The following is a 12552-nucleotide window of genomic DNA, read 5'->3' on the forward strand; positions in this document are numbered from 1 at the left end:
TTGAGAGGACGCCCATCAATTGGGGAGTGGCTGAACAAGTTGTGGTATGTGAATGTAATGGAATGCTCTTGTGCTATAAGAAATGATGAACAGGCTGACTTCAAAAAAACCTGGAAAGACTTATATGGTCTGATGCTGAGTGAAATGAGTAGAACCAGGAGAATGCTGTAAACAGTAACAGCCACACTGTACAATGACTAATATTGATAAACTTAACCCTTCTCAGCAATACAAGGATCTAAGACATCTCCAAAGGCCTCATGTTGGAAAATGCTATCCACATCCAAAGAAAGGACTACAGAGTTTGAGTACAGATTGAAGCATACTACTTGCTATTTTTTTCTTCCATTGTGTTTTGTTTCCTCTTTCTGATGGTTCCTCCTATTGGTTCTAATTCTTACAATATCACTAATGTGAAAATATGTTTAATAGGAATATTAAACACACACACACACACACACACACACACACACACACACACACACACACAAACACAGAACTTCTCTATTGCTCTTTGGGTAATCACCTTCAATTCATCATCAAAGTCTGTGGAATTCAATGCCTCTCATGAAGATTACTAGTTTTAACATCTTGTTAACATCCCTTCATTTCAGGAAGAAGTTCAGGTCATTAAAAGAACTGTGTTGTTCTCAAAGACAATTTGGCCAGATACCTTTGTTCTGTTCAAATATGGGTCCAATTCATTGTCCATTTTAGTAACTTTTCAAGACATATGTTATTTTATAGGTTGATATTCAACTGCATGTCATGGTCTAGACAACAGACATTCTCCATCCACTCTGTGTTTCCTTTGATGTACTTAGGTCAAATTCTTTTGAGTAATTATGGATTTCATATGCTACAGAGGAAAAGACTTCGGATTTTAAGTTAGAGGTCTTTGTTCAAATCTCACTTTTGTTGTTCCCTATGTAATCTTCAGAAAGTTTTTCCTTCTTTTGCCCTCAGTTTCTTCATCTATAAAAAGAGAGGGTCAGATTAAATGATCTCAAAATTGCCTTCTATCTCAAAAGCTAAAATCCTAGGATCATTTAGGAGGCTCTGAACATTTGTTCTTAGGCTTGATGTAGTCAGCAAAAATGTCATTTGCAAATCTGATTATTAATATCTAGCTGTGTATAAAACAGGAATGATGCTCATCATAACCACTAGTCATCTTCCTTAATAAGATTTTACAAAAGAGTTGTCATTAAAAAACAGTATTGTTCTTGATTAACACATCCATCTTCTTGGCAAGGAGATGAAATATCGATTGGGAAAGGCAATTTTTAGGATCTTCTGCTCTTCTGGTTGTGATGTTTGGTTTTGCCTCAATTAAACTTAGTTAGAAAATGGTGATAGCCTGCATACATATCCGTTCTTCAATTCATTTGGCAGTGTCAATAGCTAATTTAAACGAGTCAGCTGGAGGAGGCTTAATTATGCATGAAAACAATGATTCTGATCTTTAACAAATAGATAGTCTGATTATATGTTGATTTAGAAATAACTTTTGCATCAGTTATCTGTTATTTCCTGTTTCAATATAATCAGTTTCATTTCTCATTTTGTTACTCAGTTCTTAAAATGTTCAGAGGCTCCTGATTTTCTTTTGTGTAGAAATTATCCATGTATCATGTATATAAACAAATGTGTGTATATATGTGTATACACACACATATATGTATATATGCACACATCCATACAATGGGTTATGCCTGATATTGATATATTTTAATTATATAGATAAAAATTGCTACATATTACTCGTATAGTCTACAAACTTTTGACTTCTCTTGTAATATGAAATGACTAAGAATGATATTTCTTACTGCTTTTAGATGTGTAATAAACCATTTGCACCAGTGCTTTTGTTTTCCTCTCCAAAGAAAACTTGTGAATCATCTTTCCATTTGACTCTTCTTCTAGTTTAATTAATAAGGATTTCAAGATTGATATGATTTAGTTCTTCTAGTAATATATTCATTCATAAATAATATGAGACAGTGTGATTTGGTACCTTCTCTACTATTGTTATTGTTTCTAAAGAAGTCAAAAGTGGTTTTATGGGATTGATGACCATATTGTAATATTTTATTTTTTTCTTTCATGGGTTGTTGTAAACAGAGTTCTTCACCAAGTAGAAAGCCCAATAATTTTAGGCCCCTCTACACTTTGCTCAGTTGCTCCCCAGGAAGTAGGTCTAGTCTTTCAAGCATGGGAGAATCTTCCAGATACAGCATAATTATAGAGAACCAAGAAGAACCTCTACATCATGAGAAGACATCCAAGTAAGATTTTGTAGAGAATTCAATTATCTTCCATGACTAAGTAAATTCCAATGAATGTAGATCACAATTTGCTACCATTATTAAAATCTAAGAAGGAAGGAAAAATTTAGACATCCTCCAAAATTATCATCTACAATCATATAAAAAAGCAATGACAAGGAAACCAAATAAGACATGGTTCTGTCAATTTTTTCTAAAAAGAAGCATTTTCAATTGTGCAGAGAAGAATGGTTTAGAGGGGAAAATTATTGCTTTATGGATAATCCGATGACATAACAAAAACATTCCTTAAAAAGAAGCCCAATTAATTTATTCTTTTTTATCAGAGCCATTGCCTTCTGGAGGGACTATCCACTTTAAATTCCAATTATAAGCAACAACAAGAAAAGATTAGCCAGTTTAGACTTGAATGGACCTGTAAGAAAAAGAATCATACAGGAAATACAAGTAATATGTCCTTACAATAAACGTTAGAGAAGGCCATGGTAAACCACTTCAGTATCTTTGCCAAGAAAACCACAAGTGGGGACATGAAAAGTCAGACACGACTGAAAAACGACTGAAAAACAACTGAACAACAACAACCACAAGTGTAATACAATGAGTATTTTTGAGTGCCTACAATTAGGCATGCATGGTGCATGGAGGGGTGGAGAGAGGAGAGGAACAAGCCAAATCTAATCTATGTTGATATCTTTGTCCTGAAAAGTCTTAACAACAGTTTTATAAATCAATTAGTGAACCCAAAGAGGAAAAACATTGGCTAACAAACAAACAACACATTTTGGAATGTGATGTTAACAGGCAGTTGAAATCTGAAAAAGTATGCCAACAACTAATTACTCATAGTCTATTTGAGATGAGATGCACCTAGGCACTATTAAGTCACAAAGAAAGGGGCTCAGTAAGCTTCACAATGTCAAGAGACAACCCTTTTGGGGCCTTAGATTCTGGTAGTTATTGATTACAATACTAAGAAGGGTTACAGAGAATCTTCACAACTGTCTGCTATATGCTCTTTGAATTCAGCAGATCGTGTCCTGCACTGGAATACCTAGTGATGTGTGAGATAACATGGGGTAATGAAGACTTTTCTGTGGAATTCAAGGAAAAGTGAAATAGTAGTCTAACAATTCTGAAAACCTAAAATCAGGGGCCTAACCAGGAGAAACTGCACAATTTACATTCTGGAGACTGCCCACTGTGTGTGTCTAATACTCACTACCTTCCACAACATTAGATCCAAAGTCTTCTAATTTCCTTGATCCTGCTAGCGTAACAATGCCCAAACATTTCCTTGCACAACCAAAATATCCAGCAATTATCCTGAGAGCATGGTGGCTTACTCTCTGAGTCCTGTGATTGAGGTACAGAATGTTGCAGATCTGATAGAGGCCTTGAATTATGAGCAGATGTCTTGGCTTTCTCCTTCTCCAATTCCTTCATCTTCTTCTTTCCTTCTTTCATATCTACTTTCTCTGTTATACATAAAAAGAAAAAAAATTATATTCAGTCCTATTTCAAAACCTCAAAACGCATATTTTATTGAAAGGACAGGCCAAAAGAAAAATATTCTTCAACTATAAAACAGAGCCTCCAGAGTCCTTTGAAACATTACTGCTCAACCTTTAGAAATACCCCAAACAACCAAGAAAAATTATTATTGAATTTAATAGATACATGAAAGTTTAAGGATACAGTCTTGAAATATTTTACACAGAGGTTATGTCAAAAATAATTAAATACTATGAAGATGCTATCATCATTATTTTATTGATTCAAAAATGAGCATGCCTAAAGACCATATCCTAAATGAGAACTCTTTGAAAGGAAAAAAATTGTATAACAGCATTTATGTAAAATAACAGATTATATATTACATTTAATTTTAAATAAGGCAGATAAGGAGGTGGAAGGCAAGTACAGCCTGTAATTCAAAATAACACTATATTTACTCTGAACTATGTATCAAATTATCTTTCATCAACATTTTCTGTTGAATATAACAATATAGTTTCATAACATGAAAATACTAGAGGTTTTTTTTCTTTTTCACAAAGTTTAAAGGAATAATTTTAATTCTTCTTTAAGATATATCCCTACTAAACATCTCCACCCCCTTTTACCTAGGAATATTTCTCATTGAATTTTCATCCCTTCCAATACTAGTACATTTATCCTGAGAAAAGACATGATATTCTCTTAGAACAATGCCTATCATATTCTTCTTGTCACACACTTTGCCATTTTTTCTTGTTGGTCTTCTGTTAAAATCTAGTGGGTAGGACTTCCAAGGGTGGAGACAAGATGGCAGAGTACAAAAAGCATTCAGCTGAGCTCTCCCAACACTCCCCTCCAAACAACTTTAAAACGATACCTTAAATTGAATTCTGAAGTGGGAGAGCCAACAAAAGGTCTGAGTGAGACATTTTTCTAGCCCAAGACAATTTAGGAAGTCAGGAAGAAAGATCTATAATATGGGGATAAAGTCTGGCTCAGAGCCCACATGGATTAAATACCAGTAGTGGGAATATGTAGTGCTGACAGAAGCAGTAGATAGCAGCTTTGGGAATGTTCAAGCCAGAGATACTAAGGGGATCTGGCAACTAGTCAGAAAGAGATTAGAGGATGACTGTGCTAGCACTGGATGCAGGACAAGAAGCTGTTTGAAAACTCCATTGCCTATACCTACTTCTGAGTCACAGTTCAAGGGCAGAGAGAACTTTCAGTCAAGAGGGAACTGTTTGGCAACTCCACTGCCTATACCTACTTCTAGGTCATAGTTTAAGGGCAGAAAGGAGCACTTTTGATCAAGAGGCAGCAGAAACCCTGAGGATCAGTATCAGTTCTGATCTCAAGAGGGATGCCCTAGCAGAAGAGGAAAAGCACAGAAAGAATGGGGAAAATTATCTCACATAAAGGAGGTGTGCAAGGAAGAGTTTTTTACATTTGAGGGGAAATGAAATGGGGGGCAGGCAATGCTTAAATTTCACTCATATCTAAATTTGTCCAAAGAGGGGGAATATATACATATATATGTATATGTATGTATGTATGTATGTGACACACACATACACACACACACACACACACACACACATGCATACTATATTGGTAACAGAAATCTATCTAATCAAACAGAGAAGCCAAAGAAAGGGAAAAGGGAAAGGAAGAAATGATAAAATGGAGGGCAGATAAGGCAGTGGTCAGAAGCAAAACAGACTAGAGGAGGGACAGGATAAAAAGAGAGAAAGAATGAAAAAAAGAAAATAGGATGGCAAGAAATGCACAGTTGGTAATCATAACTTTGAAAGTGAATGAGATAAACTCACTCATAAAACTGAAGCAGATAGCAGAATGGGTTAGAAACCAGAATCCAAAAAGATTTTTGTTTACAAGAACATATTTGAAATAGAAAGACACACAGAGTCAAAACAAGTGGCTTGAGTAGAATCTATTATGCTTCAGCTTAATTTAAAAAGGCCATGGTAGCAATCATGATCTAGAAAGCAAAACTAGACCTAGTTAAAGGAGATAAGTAGGGAAAATACATCTTACTAAAAGGCATCACAGACAAATGAAATAATATCAGTACTTAACAAATATGGACCAAATGGCATAGCATCCATATTCTTAGAGGAAAAGTTAAATGAATTACAGGAGGAAATACAATAAAATTATACGAGTGGAAAACCTCAACTTTCCCCTTTCAGAGCTATATAAATCTAACTAAAAAATAAATAAGAAAGAAGTCAAAAGGATGAACAAAATCTGAAAAAAGTCTGATATGCCAGACATCTAGAGAAAACTGAACGGGAATAGAAAGGCGTATACCTTTTTCTCAGCTGTATATTGAACTTTCACAAAAATTGACCACGTAGTGGGGCACTAAAAAAGTCATAAGCAAATGCAGAAAAGCAGAAATAATAACCATACCCTTTTCAGATCATAATGCAATAGAACATTTAATAAAGGGCCTTGGAAGGATAGAATAAAAGTCAATTGGAAACTAAATTATCTAATGCTAAAGAATGGGTGGGTCAAAGATCAAATCACAGAAACAGTCAATAATTTCACTACAGAAAATAATAACAATGAGATAATATTCCAAAATCTGTGGGATGTAGCCAAAACAGGACTTAAAGAAAAATTCATATCTCTAAATGAGTACATCAATAAAAGAGAGTAAGAGCAAATCAGTGAATTGGGGATATGACTAAAAAACTAGAAAAAGAACAAATTAAAAATACCTAGTTAAACACCAAAATGGAAATCCTGTAAAAATAGAATTAAGATAAAATTGGAAGTAAAAAAAAATTTAAATAAGTAAAACTAGGAGTTGGTTTTATAAATAAAAACAGATAAACCATTGATTAATTTGATTAAAAAGAAAAAAGAAGAAAACCAAATTACTAGTATCAAAAATGAAAAGGATAAATGCATCACCAATGAAGATGAAATTAAAGCAATTATCAGGAGGTATTAAAACCAATTATACGCCAGTAAAACTGCAAATCTAAGTGAAATGGCTGAATATTTACAAAAATCTAAACTACCCAGATTAACAGAAGAGGAAATGAACACTTAAATAACCCTATTTTAGAAAATAATTGAACAAGCCATCAATGAGCTCCATAAGTAAACAAACAAACAAACAAACAAACTGGGACCAAATAACTTACAAGTGAATTCTACCAAACTAATCCCAACACTATATAAACTATTTGAAAATTAGGTAAAGAAAGAGTCCCATCAAATGCCTCTTATGACATAAATATGGTTTTTACATCTAAACCAAGGAGACAAAAACAGAGACAAAACTAATGGCCAGTATCCGTAAATATTAATATTAAAAATATTAAATAAAATACTAGCATGGAGATTACAGTAATATATCACAAACATCATATTCCATGATGATGTCAGATTTATACCAGAAATGTGGGATTAGTTCAATATTTGGAAAGCTATCAGCATAACTGACCACATCAATAACAAAAACAACAAAAACCATATGATTAACTCAATAAATGCAGAAAAAGCCTTTAACGAAATACAACACTCATTCTTATTACAAGCACTAGAAATCACAGGAATCAATGGAGCCTTTCTTAAAATGATAAGTAATATCTATTTAAAACCAAAAGCAACCATTATCTGTAATGGGGATAAACTTGAAACCTTCCCAATAATATCAGCGGTGAAGCAAGGATGTCCATTTTAACAACTATTATCCAATATCATACTAGAAATGATAGCTATAGTAATAAGACAAGAAAAAGAAACTGACGGAATAAAAATAGAAAACAAAGAAACAAAACAATCACCCTTTGCAGATGATAGGATGGTATACTTAGAGAACCCTAGAGAATCAAATAAAAAATTAGTTTGAAACAGTTAATAACTTTAGCAATTAACCCATGTAAATCATCAGCATTTCTATACATCACCAATAAAGCATGAACTAGCATGAAGAGAGAGAAAGAAGAATTGCACTTAAAATAACTGCAGACAATATAAAATACCTGCCAAGGCAAACACAGGGATTAAATTATTAAACATACTTCACACAAATAAAGACAGAGCTAAACAAATGGAGAAATATTAATTGCTCATGGTTAGGCTGAGCCAATATAATAAAAATAACAATTCTACCTAAGTTAATTTTTTCAGTACCATACCAATCAAACTACTAAAGGATTTTATAGAGCTAGAAAAAATAATAACAAAATTTATCTGGAAGAACAAAAGGTCAAGAACATCAGGGCAATCAATGACAAAATGTGAAGAAAGGTAGCCTAGCAGTTTCAGACTTCAAATCATATTAAGAAGTGGTAACCATTAAAATAATGTGGTCCTGGCTAAGATTTAGAGAGGTAGATGAGTGGAACAGATTAAATAGATAATGCACAGTAGACCAAAGTAATCTAGTGTTAATAAATCCAAAGATCCAAGCTGCTGGAGTAAGAACTCACCATTTGATAAAAACTGCCAAGAAAGCATTTTAGCAGAAACTAGGCATAGACCACCATCTCATATCATATACCAAGATAAGGTCAAAATGGATAAATGATTTAAAGAATGATATCATAAGCAAATTGGAGTAGAGAAAAATGTATCAGATCTCTGGATAAGGGAAGAATTTATGACCAGAGACAAGGGAGGATTATGGGAAGTAAAACAGGTAATTTTGATTACATGAAATTTAAAGGCTTTTGGAAAAACAAAACCAGTGCAGCCAAAATTAGAAATAGAATAGTTATTTGTGGGAAAAAATTTCATCAAGTTTCTATGAAAAAGGCCTCATTTCTCAACTATATATGGAACTGAGCCACATTTATAAAAAATAAGAGCCATCCCCCAGTTGATAAATGGCCAAAAGATATGAACAGGCACTTTTCAAAGAAGAAATCAAAGCTATCAATATTCACAAAAAAAATGTTGTAAATAACTACCGATTAGAGAAATGCAAATTAAAACAACTTTGAGATACCATATCACATCACTCAGATTGGCTAACATGAGAGAAAAGGAAAATGAAAAATGCTGCAGTGCACTCATAAAAACTGGGACATTAATGCATTGTTGGTGGATTTGTGAACTAGTCCAACAATTCTGGAGAAAAATTTGGAATTATGCCCAAAGGGCTAGCAAGCTGTGCATACCCAGAAATACCACTACTAGGTCTTGATCCCAAAGAGATCAAAGAAAAGGAAAACGGACTTACTTGTATAAAAAATATTTATATCAGCTCTTTTTGCGGTGGCAAAGAATTCAGAATTGAGGGGATGCCCATTAGCTGGGGAATGGCTGAACAGGTTGTGGTATAGGATTGTGATGCAACATTAAACTATAGGAAATGACAAGGGGGATAGGTTTCAGGAAAAGCTAAGAAGAATTATATGAACACATGCAAAGCCAAGTGAGTAGAACCAGGAGAACGTTGTACACAGCAATAGTGATATCGTACAGTAATCAACTGTGAAAGACTTAGCTGTTCTGATCAAGACAATGATCCAAGGTAATTCCAAAGAGGCCATGATGAAAAATACTATCCACCTTCAGAAGAGAACTGATGAACTCCAAATGCAGATTGAAGCATACTTACTTTTAACTTTTTTTATTTTTCTTGGGTTTTTTTGTCTGTGTTTTTTTTTCTTACAATATGGGTAATGTGGAATATGTTTTACATTATTTCACATATGTAATTGATACCAAATCGCTTGCCTTCTCAAGGAGGGGGCTGGAGTAGGAGGGAAAGAGAGAATTTGGAACTCAAAATTTTTAAAAATGATTGTTAAAAATTCTTTTTACATGTAATTGGGAAATACTTAAATAAATAAAATATATTTTTTTAAAAAAGAAATCCAATGAGCAATGGCTAATATAGACATATATTGTTGGAACTATAGAGCTAAAAATTACTTCACTTAAAACCTTTAACTGAGGCAAACAGGGTTAAGTGACTTGTCCAAGCTGATATAGCTAGTAAGTGTCTGAGTCTGGATTTGAACTCAGGTAGATGAATCTTTCTGACTCCACACCCAGAATTCTATCCACTGTGTCACCTAGCTGCCCCATAGAAAATGGAAAAGAGACTTGCTAAAATGTTCTGGGTATTTTTCAAACCATAAACTTCCCAAAAGCTGTAAGAGACATTAAACAAGTTTTACAACACAGCTAAGTTCATCTAAAATGTGTCAATGTATAAACATACATTCTATTAATACTATATTGAATTCTACATTCCACAAGTGAATCTATATTCATTAGAATAGTGACTATATGACAGACATAAAAGAAATGTAAGGCATAGCACATTATAATCATAGCTAGCATTGAACATATAACTAATTTTTCCATATCCCTTTTAAAAAATGAAATTTACTTAGAAAACTGTAGAACTGGAACTTTTTCTTTTCCTTTCCTTTTGTTGTTATTTATTGTTTTTACTTTTTTCAAATATGAAATTCCTTCCTAATAATTTGATACTGAAGCCAAGTTCTTCTCCTGATTAAATATTTTTAATTAACCAATTACAATATTTGTTTTTCTCCTTTATTCCCCTTGGACAGGTAATACTCTAAAAAAAAATGTACTGGATAGAAAATGGTTATTCTCATGTCTTCTTACAAAACAAAGACCAGAAATTCAACATTTAAAAACTGGAGAATTTTTTAAAAGTTTCCTTAAAAAGCAAAACAGAAACACATCACAAAATACATTTTAGATTATAAGAACTTAGCATGGATCATGTCTATTTACATTTTTAATAGTATTCCTATGCATATGAAAGTCAGTAAATACTAGGGAAATTGTCAGGTTAATTAAATTAAACAATGATTATGAAATCTTTGCAAACATCTAGAGACTTCAACATTTTAAAATAATTGCCTACCTTTTCCAGATTTATCACCTTTATCAGCTCCTTTGCCTTGTGTACTTTCACTTTTGCCTTCTTTTCCTTCTCTTCTACCTCTTTCCTCTCTTCCATTTTTTCCACCTCTTTCCTCTCTTCCATTTTTTCCACCTCTTTCCTCTCTTCCATTTTTTCCACCTCTTTCTTCTCTTTCATTTTTTCCACCTCTTTCCTCTCTTCCATTTTTTCTACCTCTTTCATCTTTCCCATTTTTTCCACCTCTTTCATCTTTTCCATCCTTAGAATCTTTTCCATCTTTTGATTTGAAATCTGACAGTTTTTCAGAACTGTTGTCCTCTGGCAGTTTATACTCTGGCAATATTTCTTTCAAGAACTCCCAAACTTTGTCCAAATATCCTTGGCTTAAAAATAGATACGTCAACATTTAGTTTTTTTTCAAAATGAAACTTTTTTCTCTTTATCTAAGGTGCACTTGATAGCAAGTCAGTCTTACAAATGCTGTTCTGTTTCAAGTATCATTGCAGTTGTTTAATATTTATTGAACTCTTATTTTTATATTAACATTCGGAATGGAAAAGAAAATATTTTAAGTAAGTTTTTATATAGTATGCTCATCCTAAAAGAGCAATTTTAACAGTTATTAATTTCATAATAATTCTCACTATACTAATTCTTAGGTATCACTGAGATAATTAGATTGGCTAACACATTGGGGCAAGATTTCTAAGGCAATCTCACTTTGATAGGTTGACAGACACAGGCCATAATCCAACAAGAAACTCCCCATTATGCCCCCGACATGACCACACTCCAAATGTTGGCAATAGCAGCAAGCTATGTTAGGAAAGTCCCAGCAAAGTAAACTAGTTAGATGACCTGCCTTGTCCAACTGAATTATGTAGAAAACAAGTTTCCTAAGTTTGCTATAATATGTAATTCCTCTTTTTCTGTTATAAAAATAAGTTCTATAATCCATTCCTTTGTATCTGACTACTAAAAAGTCAGATAATTTGATTTGTTGGCAACTGCTAGCTTTGCAAATAAATCATTATACTCAGATGCTTTAGGCCTCAGACTTTTGTATTTCAGATTTTAAATCAACATAGTAGAAAGCCTAGACTTCCTACCTGGTTGGCATTCAAGGCTTTCTCAATTCTGATCCCATTCTACCTATCCAAACTTCTCTCTTCACTCCAAGCAATCTAGTCTATTGCTCTGTAAAGAAATCTACACCATAATTTGTTCGTTATTGTATGGCTTCAAAATGTTGAAAAAGTCTGACTTCTTTAAAAAAAAAAGTTGGATAATCCATCTAAAATATCAGCACTGAGTGAATAAATTAGAAACAACTAGGGGCAAATATAATAAGATAATAGATTTCCTTTAATCAGCAGTTCAGAGGAGAAAACAAAAAGAAATCAGAGGGTTGAAGCCCTAGGTGGCTGGATAGAAAACTGAAAATAGGAGAAATTAAGAGTCACTTGAAGGCAATCAGTGCTCTGAATGAGTATCTAGAAGTTATTAAGAAAGTATTTCACGCCTTTTGGAAAGGGCCAAGAATATTGCAAAAAGCTACAAGTTTCTGAGCAAGAAGGTCAGAAATCATGAAAATGTCTTGGGTTGGTCCAAAGACAAGACAAAGATACATATGGAAGCATTTAGAACTATATATTACAATCTACTGGAGAAAATTATGGAAAACCATTCCAGTGTCTTTGCCAAGAAAACCCCATGTACAGTAATGGCATATTATGGTCCACAGGGTCATGAAGAGTTGGACATGACTGAATGACAATGAATGAAGGTACTAACAGAATAATTATACTTAGGAGTACTTTCTTTTCTTTTTAACCCACGCCCTTATGTAGTTATATATGGTGATTT

The 12552-nt window shown here is 33.4% G+C and overlaps 1 protein-coding gene across 3 annotated transcripts in view; it reads right to left on the reverse strand.

Annotated features, from left to right (window-relative positions):
- ADGB (androglobin) overlaps nt 1-12552 on the reverse strand; it is a 196138-nt gene that overhangs the window by 138584 nt on the left and 45002 nt on the right. For all 3 annotated transcript variants that reach the window (XM_020986568.2, XM_078155080.1, XM_020986567.2), the window contains exons 8-9: nt 10687-11069; nt 3635-3766 (exon numbers count right to left, since the gene is read on the reverse strand). In XM_020986568.2, coding sequence (XP_020842227.1) covers nt 3635-3766; nt 10687-11069 — 515 coding nt within the window. The remainder of the gene's footprint in view (nt 1-3634; nt 3767-10686; nt 11070-12552) is intronic.

The sequence above is a fragment of the Phascolarctos cinereus genome, unplaced genomic scaffold (genome assembly GCF_003287225.1).
Source record: "Phascolarctos cinereus isolate Bilbo 61053 unplaced genomic scaffold, phaCin_HiC Scaffold_5;HRSCAF=322, whole genome shotgun sequence".
NCBI classification, from domain to species: domain Eukaryota; kingdom Metazoa; phylum Chordata; class Mammalia; order Diprotodontia; family Phascolarctidae; genus Phascolarctos; species Phascolarctos cinereus.